At 40.0% G+C, this 12,248-nt stretch overlaps 2 protein-coding genes across 2 annotated transcripts; both read right to left on the reverse strand.

Annotated features, from left to right (window-relative positions):
* Positions 1–665: 665 nt before the first annotated feature.
* LOC118210172 (olfactory receptor 1-like) lies at positions 666–2,599 on the reverse strand. Its single transcript, XM_035386125.1, has 2 exons — positions 2,521–2,599; positions 666–2,202 (listed from the first exon to the last, which is right to left on the reverse strand). Exon 2 carries the CDS (start codon positions 2,161–2,163, stop codon positions 1,234–1,236), a length of 930 nt encoding a protein of 309 aa, XP_035242016.1. The 5' UTR covers positions 2,164–2,202; positions 2,521–2,599; the 3' UTR covers positions 666–1,233.
* A 439-nt stretch (positions 2,600–3,038) lies between these two features.
* LOC118210254 (olfactory receptor 52J3-like) lies at positions 3,039–5,370 on the reverse strand. Its single transcript, XM_035386279.1, has one exon. The coding sequence runs from the start codon at positions 5,159–5,161 to the stop codon at positions 4,232–4,234; it is 930 nt and encodes a 309-aa protein (XP_035242170.1). The 5' UTR covers positions 5,162–5,370; the 3' UTR covers positions 3,039–4,231.
* Positions 5,371–12,248: the final 6,878 nt, after the last annotated feature.

The following is a 12,248-nucleotide window of genomic DNA, read 5'->3' on the forward strand; positions in this document are numbered from 1 at the left end:
TATCCAACTCTGAATTGACCAAAAGCACAGTGTTTTCATACACAAAGCAACATGACCCATGACCCACAATGTTCTGCATAAATAATATAATATATATCATATACATAATATCAGCCAAACTAGGCCACTAGACAAAGACAGGCTTATATTACTTCTGGGAATATCTTACTGTGCTGCATCAGAGAATCCTATAGTTCCTTACTGTCTACTGTTCTCTGATAATTGTTGTCATCTAGTCATTTTTATGAAAACTTTTCTGCAGCAGGTGGGATATTGCATTTGTTCCTCTGCTAGGTGATTGCCATTATTTCTCTTTCTGTGTTTTCACAGCATGGTGTGCATTGTGCATGGATGCATCACCAATGCAGTCAGTATGTTTTTAAAATAAAAATAACACCCTTGCACAAAACATAAGATCTAATATTTGGATCAGATTGGTGCAATGAAATTTGCTCTGTGCATTAATTGATGTTTTATCTACACTGGTTGATTGGTGTTTGTGTGGTACATGTTGCTTCTGCAAAAAAAAGAATGTGGGACAAGAGTGAATTTGGTCCTAATTTTTTCCTGTTGCTAATGGGGTTGTCTTGCAATGATGTCAAAGTCCATGAGGTCTCATTTCATTTTCAGGAAGAAGTTGCTCTAATTCATTTTTTGTTTTGAGTTTTAAAAATAAATCAACCACAAGAGACTTGTGCATGTTTTTTTTCATAACAAATACAAAACAGTTATTTACATCTAGCTCTGAGATTGATTTTTTGAAGAATTACTGGAAGCAATTCTTCCATTTTCTGTTTATCTACCAATATTTTGAATATGTTACCAATATTTCCTCCTTGAAAACTTTTGCCCATGCGATTGGAAGGTGTACACAAAAGCAATTATCTGACCTCTGAAGACCTGACACACGACGGGATGGTTTTAAACTATGAAGCAGTTTCACTGTGAGAATACTGAGACTAAACTTGTGTAGGCTACTGTGTAGCGAGCTCATACAATAGGCCTACCTGTATACATGTGAGATAGTTAAAGTATAGCTATACAGGGTTTGCAAACACAATTGCTTCACAAGAAAAATGAATCCATCTTCATGAAGATTTAGGTAGTGAGGTTAAGTGAGACAACTCAACTGATGACAATTCAAACGCCTATATATCAGCTCCAAATGTTCAATTCAATCGATCACAAATTTGAAAAAAATTTCCAGGACGGACCGCAAAGTAGACACAATATTCACTTTAGAGCACGTATTTTCTGGCAGCGAAGTCTAAAGATTCTCCGGCGGATCTGGTTCAGTCTCAGGCCATAGATGAGGGGATTTAGGAGCGGTGGAATAATGAGGTACTCCAGGGACATGAAGTTGCGAAAAGCCAGAAGACGGTCGGTGGGACCATAGCGAGCGTACAGGAGGTCAAAAAGGAATGCGAACGAGAAGCTGGTCAGTGCGATTAAATGGGGCAAACAGGTCTGCATGAACTTACTCCGATCTTCCGGTGATCGCACAGAGGCTTTTATGATATTAACATAGGAAATCAAAACGAGAACCACCTGTGAAAAGTGAAAAATCATGAGAATTGTCCCGTATACATTGTTGATTGTGGTGTCCACACATGACAGCTTCACCACTGCCCAAACTCCACAATAAATCCTTTGAATTTTGAAACCACAGAGAGGTAATCTGGCTATCAGGACCACGGCAAAAGCAGATTCACAGATGGAAAAAAGCCAGGTGAAAAGCAGCAGTTTCACAACCTTCTGAGGCGTGATGATGGAGTGGTAATTGAGTGGCTTGCATATCGCGATATACCTGTCATACGCCATCACTGCTAGCGTATTGAACTCGCAGAATACACTGCTGTATATTACAAATATTTGAGCTAGACAAGCTTTATACGGAGTGACACTCAATTCAGATGAAAGGTCCACCAATATTTTAGGATAAAATGTACAGGCACCAAATATCCCATTTACACACAAGTTACACAGAAATATAAGCATGGGCTCATGGAGCGTTTTCTCCAAAATAATTGTTGCAATCAAAGTCAGGTTCACTAAAATTGTAAAAAGGTAAGCAAGTAGAGTGATGACATAGTATGTTTGTTTGGTAGACATCGTCTCATTCAGTCCTTGTAGAACAAACAGTATTTCAGTTGAATTCTTCATGGTAGTTTCGTGAACTCGATGTTTTGGTGATAATTTCTCCTGCACCACAAACAGAAAAAAAGAGGACTGTGAATAATAATCAGACTGCTTTTTTGTAAGGCTTGCAGATTTCCTACTTAAAAATTATTTAGCCCTAATATTATTTTGTTCACAAATATTTGTCATTTGAATTAAATGCAAAGAACTACATGGTTGAAATCCTACAACAGTTCTTCAAAATAACATAAAAACCTTCAAATATCTGGAAAATAATGAAATCTATTGCTTATGTTCAAGCAAAGGCTAAAGTCTTCATTTGGTTTGTTTCTACCTGTACAAAGAAAGCAACACACAGAAATATTTAATATTTAAGCTCACCGCGTCAGGCTTTATATCTGGATTGCGTCAAGTGCCATTGAGAACTACCAGCCAATCACCAGCCCGTACACAGTGGCGTGCACAGACTCTCTAAGGGACAGGGGAAAAAAATGTGGGGCCGCGTGCAATAGGATGAATAACTATGTTTTGATCTCAAAAAACATTTGCCTATGTTTGAAACTTGATTTGGCTGTTTCTTTTCCTCAATGTTTTAAAATCGTGTTATGGCTGTATAACGTAAAGTATAATTCATTGTTTGTTAAACACAGCTTCGAAAAGCAAATGACCTGTTGTTAAACTGCATTCTTATTGATGTCAGAGTAAAACCATGACTTTAATGCTTTAATATCTTTAATGAGAGTGGCAGTGATTATAATGGCAAAAATCAGGGATTTGTGGAATTTTATATAGCTTTGGGTTAGACTCTGGTTTTAGCCACGCCCACTTTCAGTTTTTATTCGAATGCAAATACAAATAATTTTTATGGTGAACAAATACAGATACAAATACAAATAGAGGCATCTCTCTCCACCCCTAGTATTGTGTTTTCTGTTATTTCTCTTTCTGTGCTTTCACAGTAGGGTATGAATTGTGCATGGATGCATCACCAATGCAGTCCGCATGTTTTAAAATTAAAAATAACACCCTTGCACAAAACCCAAGATCTAATATTTGGATTAACTCAGATCACATCGGTGTATTTAATCGACTAAAATCTGTGTGCGCGAGTGTGCATGTGCGCATGTGTTTGTGTGTGTGTGTGTGTGTGTTTGTTCGTGTGTGTGTGTGTTATAATAGGACAAACCCAATCAAATAGTGTTCCTTGCAAAATTAGTCCCATTCTGTGATTTAATATGTTGTAGGTCGTTATGCTTCCTATTAGTCTTTAACTGCGTGGTTTAATCTGTTACTTTTTAAAGTGTGTCAGTGATTTGTTATGTGCATTATTTGATTTTTTATCTGCACAGGTTGATTCGTGTTTGTGTGGAACATGTTGCATTCGCAAAAAAGAAATGTGGGACAAGGCTGAATTTGATCATAATTTTTTCTTGTTGCTAATGGAGTTTTTTTCATTTTTTGCAATGATGTCTATGTCCATATGAGGTCTTAAATTTTAAGGTTTAAAAATTAATTATTTTCTTCTAGAAACTTGTGTATGTCTTTTCACAACAGATAGAACAGTTGTTTACATGTAGTTCATAATTTTCAGATTTCTTTCTCTGGTGTTGATCTTTTGAAGAATTACTGGAAAGAATTCTTCCACTTTCCGTTTATCTATTTTCTAATATGTTATCAAATATTTCCTAATTGAAATCAGTTGCATATCCATGCTCTTGGAAGGCGTGCACAAAAGCAATATATCTGTGCTTTGAAGACCAGACACACCACAGGGGTTGGTTTTTAACTATGAAGCAGTTTCACTGTGAGAACACTGAGACTGAACTTGTGTACGCTACTGTGTGCCAAGCACCTACAGTAGACCTACCTGCATGTGTGCAAGAGAATTAAAGTAGGCAATACAGGGTTTGCAAACAAAATCACTTTACAAGAAAAATGAATCCATCTTAATGAAGATTTAGGTAGTAAATTAGACGACTCGACTGATGACAATTCAAACGGCTATTTATCAGCTCCAAATGTAAAATTCAATCAATCACAGATTTAAAAAAAAAAACCATTTCCTGCTTGGACAGCAAATTAGACACAATATTCACTTTAGAGCATGTGTTTTCTGGCTGCAAATTCTAAAAATTCTCCGGCGGACCTGGTTCAGCCTCAGGCCATAAATGAGGGGATTCAGGATCGGCGGAACAAGGAGGTACTCCAGGGACATGAAACTGCGGAGAGCGTGCAGATGAGTGGTGGGACCATAGCGAGCGTACAAAATGTCAAAAAAGAATGCGATCAAGAAGCTGGTCAGTGTGATTAAATGGGGCAAACAGGTCTGCATGAACTTACTCCGATCTTCCGGTGATCGCACAGAGACTTTTATGATATTGATGTAGGAAATAAAAATCAGCACTGCTTGTGAAATGTGAAAAAACATGAGAAATGTCCCATACACGTTGTTGATAGTGGTATCCACGCATGACAGCTTCACCACGGCCCAAACTGTGCAGTAAATTTTTTCGATGTTGAATCGACAGAGGGGTAGTCTGGCTGTCAGGGCCACCAATGATAGTGATTCACAAATGCATACAAACCAGGTATAAAGTAGTAATTTCACAACCTTCTGAGGCGTGATGATGGAGTGGTAATTGAGCGGCTTGCATATCGCGATATACCTGTCATAAGCCATCACTGCTAGCGTAGCGAACTCACAGAATACGTAGCTGTATATTACAAATATTTGGGCCAGACAAGCTTCATATGAAATAACACTTAAGTCAGATGAAAGGTCCACCAATATTTTAGGATAAAATGCAGAGGCACCAAATATCCCATTTACACACAAGTTACAGAGAAATATAAGCATGGGCTCGTGGAGCGTTTTCTCCAAAATAATTGTCGCAATCAAAGTCAGGTTCACTGAAATTGTAAAAAGGTAAGCAAGAAATGTGACGACAAAATATTTGTGTTTGCTTGACATCGTCTCATTCAGTCCTTGTAGAACAAACAGTATTTTAGTTGAATTGTCCATGGTAGTTTTATAGCAGGTGTGAGGTTCCGAGACGTTCTTGCATCAGCTGTTCCAGTGTTCATTTTTCCTCCATCACAAACAGAAAATGGTTAAAATCCTACAACAGTTTTTTAAAATAACAAATATCTTGGAAAAGTAACGAAATCATGTGCTGACATTCAAACCAAAGGGCTAAAGTCTTCATTTGGCTTGTGTCTATTTGTACAATGAAGGCAACACACAGAAATATTTAATGTCTTTGTTCACAGAGTCAGGCTTTATATTTAGATTCCATCAAGCGCCATTGAGAATTACCAGCCAATCACCGGTCTTTATACAGCGACATGTGCAATGGCGTGCACCGACTCTCTAAGGGACAGGGGCAAAACATGAAGGGGGGGGGGGGGGTGGTAGGCGTGCATTGGGTCTCACACACACACACACACACACACACACACCTTAAGCAAGACTGTCTCTCACTGGCATGCACAGTGATTAACCATCACTTTATCAAGTACTGAAGGTTTAAGCATGAAACTATCACATCAGGGGGACATCATTCCACCATTATTTCACTTATCACAGTGATTTTAATAAAGGCCTTTGGTTGATATTGATAGGTTTGAACAATTAAGTTGCTTTCTGTGTCTTAACTTCATTCTGTATACACATCCCTACACTCACACTCTGTAACTGCTTCCCATTGCTAGAGACAAATGGGCACAAATAGAGTTCAATCACTGTTTGTAAGGATGTACAATTGCCACAGATCAACGGGGTGTCACCCGCAGCAGACCATTTGGGTGTCCCCGGGAAGTCTGGTTCAATGTATATTCCTTCCTAGGAACGTTCACACTTGGTAATCTCCACACCCCTGAACAGAATACTTACACCCTCACTTGTGGCTGTCTCGTTCAGATTTGTACGGAACGTTTGTCGTGGCACCGTAGCGAGTCTCCCTTTGCGCATCGAAATGAAACCTTTTCAATTGGAAAGTGGCCCTCAGTGTGTTACTGCACCTTTCCCGACTTGGGTCCACATGGGAGATATGAATAGCTAACAATCCTAAGCATCGTGCTGTTATATTATAATATAAAACTCATATTTTAATATGCTTGATTCATATTAGGCTATACATTGTCTTCTCAATATAAAGCCGTAAAGGAGGTTTGCAGGATAACAGGCTGGACCATAAAATGGCAGCTGTCCCAGTGGGGTGTCAGTCAGGACACAGGAGTCAGGAATCTTGCTTTACTATTTATTGCACGTTCAAACACATAGGTACAGTCTATAGGTGCATACAGGTACTTATGTATGTGTCTGTGTGGTTTGTGTGTGAAGAACTCACACCTTTAGGTACAAGAACTAAACTGGAACATGCAAATTCAAATTCCAGCAGCCATACCTCCATGCACTCTGCTCCTACCAAATGGCTGAAGCTAAGCAGGTGTGGGCTTGGTTAGTACTTGTGTAGCCCTCCCACTACAATGCTTATTTACATAATATACATAGGTAATGCTGAACCCTATGAAACTTCCACTAATACAGGAAAATGCATGGGAGGAGCTGTGATGGGATGCACCAGTTTACTCTATCTCATAAAAAAACACGTTTTCAACGTACAAAAATGCCAAGTTACTAAAAAGTATTGATATCAAAATGACGCCAAGTTACGATACTACAAACAATATAGGCTATCTTGCCTCACCGAAATGACATAAGATGTATCTCAAAGCAATGCTACCCAATATTTCCTCAGTTCTTTCAAGTCACTTGGCCCTGTGTATAAGCATGCACTACATGGACAGGCCAAACATATGTGTGGATGGCTCTCTCACAGTCAAGATTGATTGAATAGGTGTGTGTATGTCCAATTTGTATTGGTATGTAGGCCTATGTATTTCGCTGCCCAGGCTTTCTGTTGCGTGAATGATAGTATGTTTCTTGGTACAAGTGTGTTCGTGAATGTGAATGTAAGATGCTGCCAGGGAAATGTCCCCATGCGGATAAAGAAGTTCTCTATGTATGTATGTACAATATGTGTTTTACATGCAGTATTTATTGTACGTAGCAAATATACAATAACTTGCACATGTACTCAAATTCAGTTCAGAAGCAAGTATAAACATGTTTTCTGGAGAAATGTGCTTCCTGTCGTTGCTCAGCAGCAGTTCTGTACATTAATGAATTTATACATTAATTTCAATGTACAATGTTCAATGTGTTCCATGAGGCAATTCGAAATATTTGTCTCTTTGATCTGACAGAAAGTTTGCATGACATTGTGAAATGGTAAGATTAGAAAACACAGGGCCAAGTGACTTGAAAGAACTGAGGAAATATTGGGTAGCATTGCTTTGAGATACATCTTATGTCATTTCGGTGAGGCAAGATAGCCTATATTGTTTGTAGTATCGTAACTTGGCGTCATTTTGATATCAATACTTTTTAGTAACTTGGCATTTTTGTACGTTGAAAACGTGTTTTTTTATGAGATATCAGTTCTTTTTGCAAAGCGTTTTATTATGAGAGTGAGAAATGCGACCCTGCAAGAAACGGTTGTGGATTATGGCTATCGTTGTGTGAATCTGTACAGTCTGATGAGCGTGTACCGTTCAGCAGTTTCGGTTTGCTATATATGTGAAACAGTGGCTGTGAGAAAGGATGCAGTGGCGTAAGCGTAAACGTATCAGGAACGCAGATGGAATATGGTATGTACTCACGGATTTGACGTCCATCCAACGAGCCTTGACTGACAAAATAATCAACACGCCCGTAGAATTATAACTCCCTAGGTCGCAACTTGTGTAGCCTTCTGTCCTGCTCCGTTTTCTGTTATTTCGTGGAGATGCACTTTTAGTGTTTGTAAGGTTTATCCTTCTGTCCTGCTCCATTGTCTGTTATTTCATGGAGATGCACTTTTAGTGTTTGTAAGGTTTATAAGGCATTTTGATAGGCTTATCTGCAGGTAGGAATCCTCTTCGCTGTTTTGCTAAACGACAACCGGAAAACATGATAGTGGAGAATAGGAGCAGACGCATATGTCCCAGCAGGCTTTGCATATGAGAGAAAAACAACAGTGTGAGAGAAATTAAAATGAAATTACGAAATTCCGTAGTTGAAACAATATGTTTTTAGCAGAATGGGCATGTAGGTGAAGGTTGACATGATCACGGAGTATAGTGCGAAGTAAATGGAGTGACCATGAGCGAGCTTATATTCCTTATCAAATGGTATATATAACAGTCGGTATTGAACGTTAGTTGTTGAAGTGGAGGGTTAAATAACATTGCACTCATTATTTGCCTGTACTGTAATGTAATCTATTGCACGAATGTGTTTTTCTCATGTTCAGTGCTAGTAGTTATACTTATGAGTGAATCATGATTTTAAATGTAATGTTTTAATGCGGAGCTGCAGAACGTACATACGTAGTAATTGTGTGTAGCCTATGTGGCTAGATAGAGAACAGGGCGAGGTAACATGAATGTAGAAACGTGGCGTTTGCTGATATTAAGGTTTTGTACGGTAGCCAAGTGAAGAAATATAGTTAGTAGAAATGGCACAGTGGTGAACTGGTGTAACTTTTAAATAAAATGAATACATTTGCGTCATGAAATGCATATGGGTGGCCGTGAGTGAGTGAGGTTTACCAGTCTGTGACTTCGTTAGCTAATGCCATAGCTATGCAATGCGTGAAATATCATTAGCGAACCTGTCGGTGGTTTTAAAGAAGAACACAAGCCAGTAAGCACAGAAGAGCTTCCGTTGAGTCCATATGGCTTAGCAATATTGTAGCCGGTCAATAACTGAACGTACGGACGGTACGTCATAATGCATATATCTTAGCAATATTGTAGCCGGTTAATAACTAAACGGTGAACGGCGGGTAGACATGGTGCAAAAGCAATAATTAAGAAGTAGTAGACAATTATTAGTGAGGGTCGAAGCAAGTAAAAGAAACGTGTTCCAAACTGGGCTTGAACATGCGACCCAGTGTTCCCAAGCCTGTAACCTTACCCACTAGGCCACGGTCGGATTAGCTGTTCAAACTGCGGAGTTGCAGAATGTACAGAAGTAGTAATTGTTTGTAGCGTATGTAGCTAAATAGAGAACAGAGCGAGGTAACATGAATGTAGAAATAGAAACGTGGCGTTTGCTGATATGAAAGTTTTGTACGGTAGCCAAGTGAAGAAATATAGTTAGTAGAAATGGCACAGTGGTGAACTGGTGTAACTTTTTAATAAAAGGAATACATTTGCCGTGATGAAATGCATATGGGTGGTCGTGAGTGAGTTTTGGTAAAGCAAATATAGGCGTAAGAAAACGTTAGTGTAAAAGAGGAAATTTTCTGCCTGAGGGCGAGTCGGGGTTCAAGCCTCGTACCGGAGGTTTACCAGTCTGTGACTTCGTTAGTGCAGCACCATGCCATAGCTATGCAATGCGTGACATATCATTAGCAAACCTGCCGGTGGTTTTAAAGAACACAGGCCAGTAAGCACAGAAGAGCTCCCGTTGAATCCATGTGGCTTAGCAATATTGTAGCCGGTTAATAACTGAACGGTGAACGGCGGGTAAATATGGTGCAAAAGCAATAATTGATAAGTAGGCTAGTAGACAATTATTAGTGAGGGTTGAAGCCGGTTAAAGAAACGTGTTCCAAGCTGGGTTTGAACCTACGACCCCATGTTCCCAAGACTGTAACCTTACCCACTAGGCCACAGGCGGACTAGCTGTTTGAACGGGAAATGTTTCAGAGTAAAAATGTATGGGTATTTTGCGTGTGTATGCGCGTTTTTGATTGGGTCGTGTAGGTGCAGATTTGGCTGGTGTCAGTGAAATGCCCAATGGGGAGACATGTTGTTAGTGGGATAGGCGGCAGGAAAAATAAGAATGAGAAGAAGAAAGAGAAGAAGAAGTAGAAGAAGAAGAAGGAGAAAACGCAAAATCCCCTTAGTTTGGGGCTTTATTGTGTGGACATGTGAAGTTGTTTATGAATTCTGTCTGTTGAAATGGGGTCAGAATGAACAGAATTTAATGTTTTTAAGGGCTGAGTGTCTGTGGCTGTTGTGGTTATTTCTGTGGGGAACCCTGAAAAGTGCCAAAGTCTCGGTGCTGTATAGGTATGGGGCATGCCCCCGCCAAGGCGTAACTTGGCGGGATGGCATACCTGCCATCCCAATGTCTAGGGATCTCACCTGGGAGACTGGGAGGCCTCAGGTAGCTTTAAAGATGTTAGTATGTAGGCCTAGCTATACTGCTTGTGAACAATGACTCCCATGCATAAACACTTTGACTCACGAGCCCCCACTTTGAGCACTCACACTCAAAGAACCAGTTATTTTATTAACCTAAAATGGTGCTCTACTTGTGCGTAACATTTGACTCCATGTATAAGGAGTAAAACCACAATACCAAAATACATCAAATTATAATGGGCTTAATCAATTTCAAGAGAAAAATATGCAATAACACTATACACAGTCCAGAATATATCTTTAACTACAATAGTGGCGTTTATTTTAAAAAAAGAAACACCACAGTGCCATCAACTTGACGCCATTCAAACTTAGGCAGCCCATACACACTGCATGGCCCCTTTAACTGTCACAGTATTAAATGAAAGAAATGAACACGAAACAAAAATAACAAACTAAAGAAAATAACCCGGGGTTTTAGGCTGTTCGTGCACAGTTTGTCTTTATACGTTGGCGCGCATGTTGGAGCTCATATGAATCCACACAAGAATAATGTTGAGGTTTACTCACACACACAGGAAAACAAGTCACTGGCGATCCGAATGCAGGTCCGACACAAACACACTCGTCCAGCCGCGTGCTGTCCTCTTCGTGTGGCTAGCTGCAGATTAGCTAACCCGAAACAGTAGAGAAAACACTTCGACGAGAAGAAAATAAGAAAAACTGGAATTTACACCAAAACGTCCGCACCTTCCCATCCCGTACCTCGACTTAATTCAATGACGATGGCGAACGTGCATTCAACTCAATTTCGCTAAACAGTTTTACGATCTCTCCTGCACCGTGCACCATCTGCTTCTCTCTTCAGTTCTCTCTTCTAGTCCAACCCCTAACCAGTTCCCACTTGACCTCTTGTCGAACCCCCCATCGTGCAGCGTGATTGGACAACATATCTTCTAATCAGCACAGCAATAGGCGCCAGACAGTTCACTAAAAGTTTAACCAGACCTTCACTCTCCGTGAACTTTCTAAAGTAGTTCTCGTTTTATCAGCTTCTATCACGTGAACCAATTATCTAAATCACACAGTTGCATAGGATAAACTGCAGCTAGCCCCACACGAATGGCACAGAAAAAAACACTGGCCTCTCTGAACAACATTAACCCAAATCCAAGAATTAATGAATTAATTAAAATACATTGCAAATATCAGATCAAATTGGCAAACATCTTCCAAGGGCACTACACTTGGATGGGAGACCACCAGGGAATACTGAGTTGCTGCTGGAAGTGGTGTTGGTGGGCCAGCAGGGGGCAATCTTCCCTTTGGTACAAATAAACCCCAATACCCCAGTGCAGTGACGGGGACACTGTGCTGTAGGAGATGCCGTCCTTCGGATGAGACCTTAAACCGAGGTCCTGACTCTCTGTGGTCATTAAAGATCCCATGACACTTATCGCTAAGAGTAGGGGGTTCCCCGGTGTCCTGGCCAAATCCCAGATCTGGCTCTCGCAAAAACTTGCCACTAAAAATCATCCCCAGATTTAATTGGCTAAATAAATGTTCTCCACCTTCGCTAATGTGTGGTGAGCGTTCTGGCGCAAAATAGCTGCCGTGCATCACCCAGGTGGGTGCTACACATTGGTGGTGGGTGAGGTGAGTTCCCCTTCACTGTAAAGCACTTTGAGCATCTGGAAAAGTGCTCTATAAATAAGTAATTAATAATAATAATAAATTCTAACATAAGGAAATTAGTAAGTCCACATATTAACAGAATCTCTGAATCATTGTGGTCAAGAAAGGAACAGCAACTGCTAAGGAACACTGATACTAAAAGGGGCTCTGTGATTGGCTGAAAGTCAATCGCACATTATCTTAGGGCCAATAGGAAGGTACGACATAACAAAATA

Source organism: Anguilla anguilla, chromosome 12, assembly GCF_013347855.1.
Source record: "Anguilla anguilla isolate fAngAng1 chromosome 12, fAngAng1.pri, whole genome shotgun sequence".
NCBI lineage: Eukaryota > Metazoa > Chordata > Actinopteri > Anguilliformes > Anguillidae > Anguilla > Anguilla anguilla.

Excerpts from the sequence above, each read along its gene's own strand:
- LOC118210172 (XM_035386125.1), bottom strand. The coding sequence starts at position 2,163 with ATGAAGAATTCAACTGAAATACTGTTTGTTCTACAAGGACTGAATGAG.
- LOC118210254 (XM_035386279.1), bottom strand. The coding sequence starts at position 5,161 with ATGGACAATTCAACTAAAATACTGTTTGTTCTACAAGGACTGAATGAG.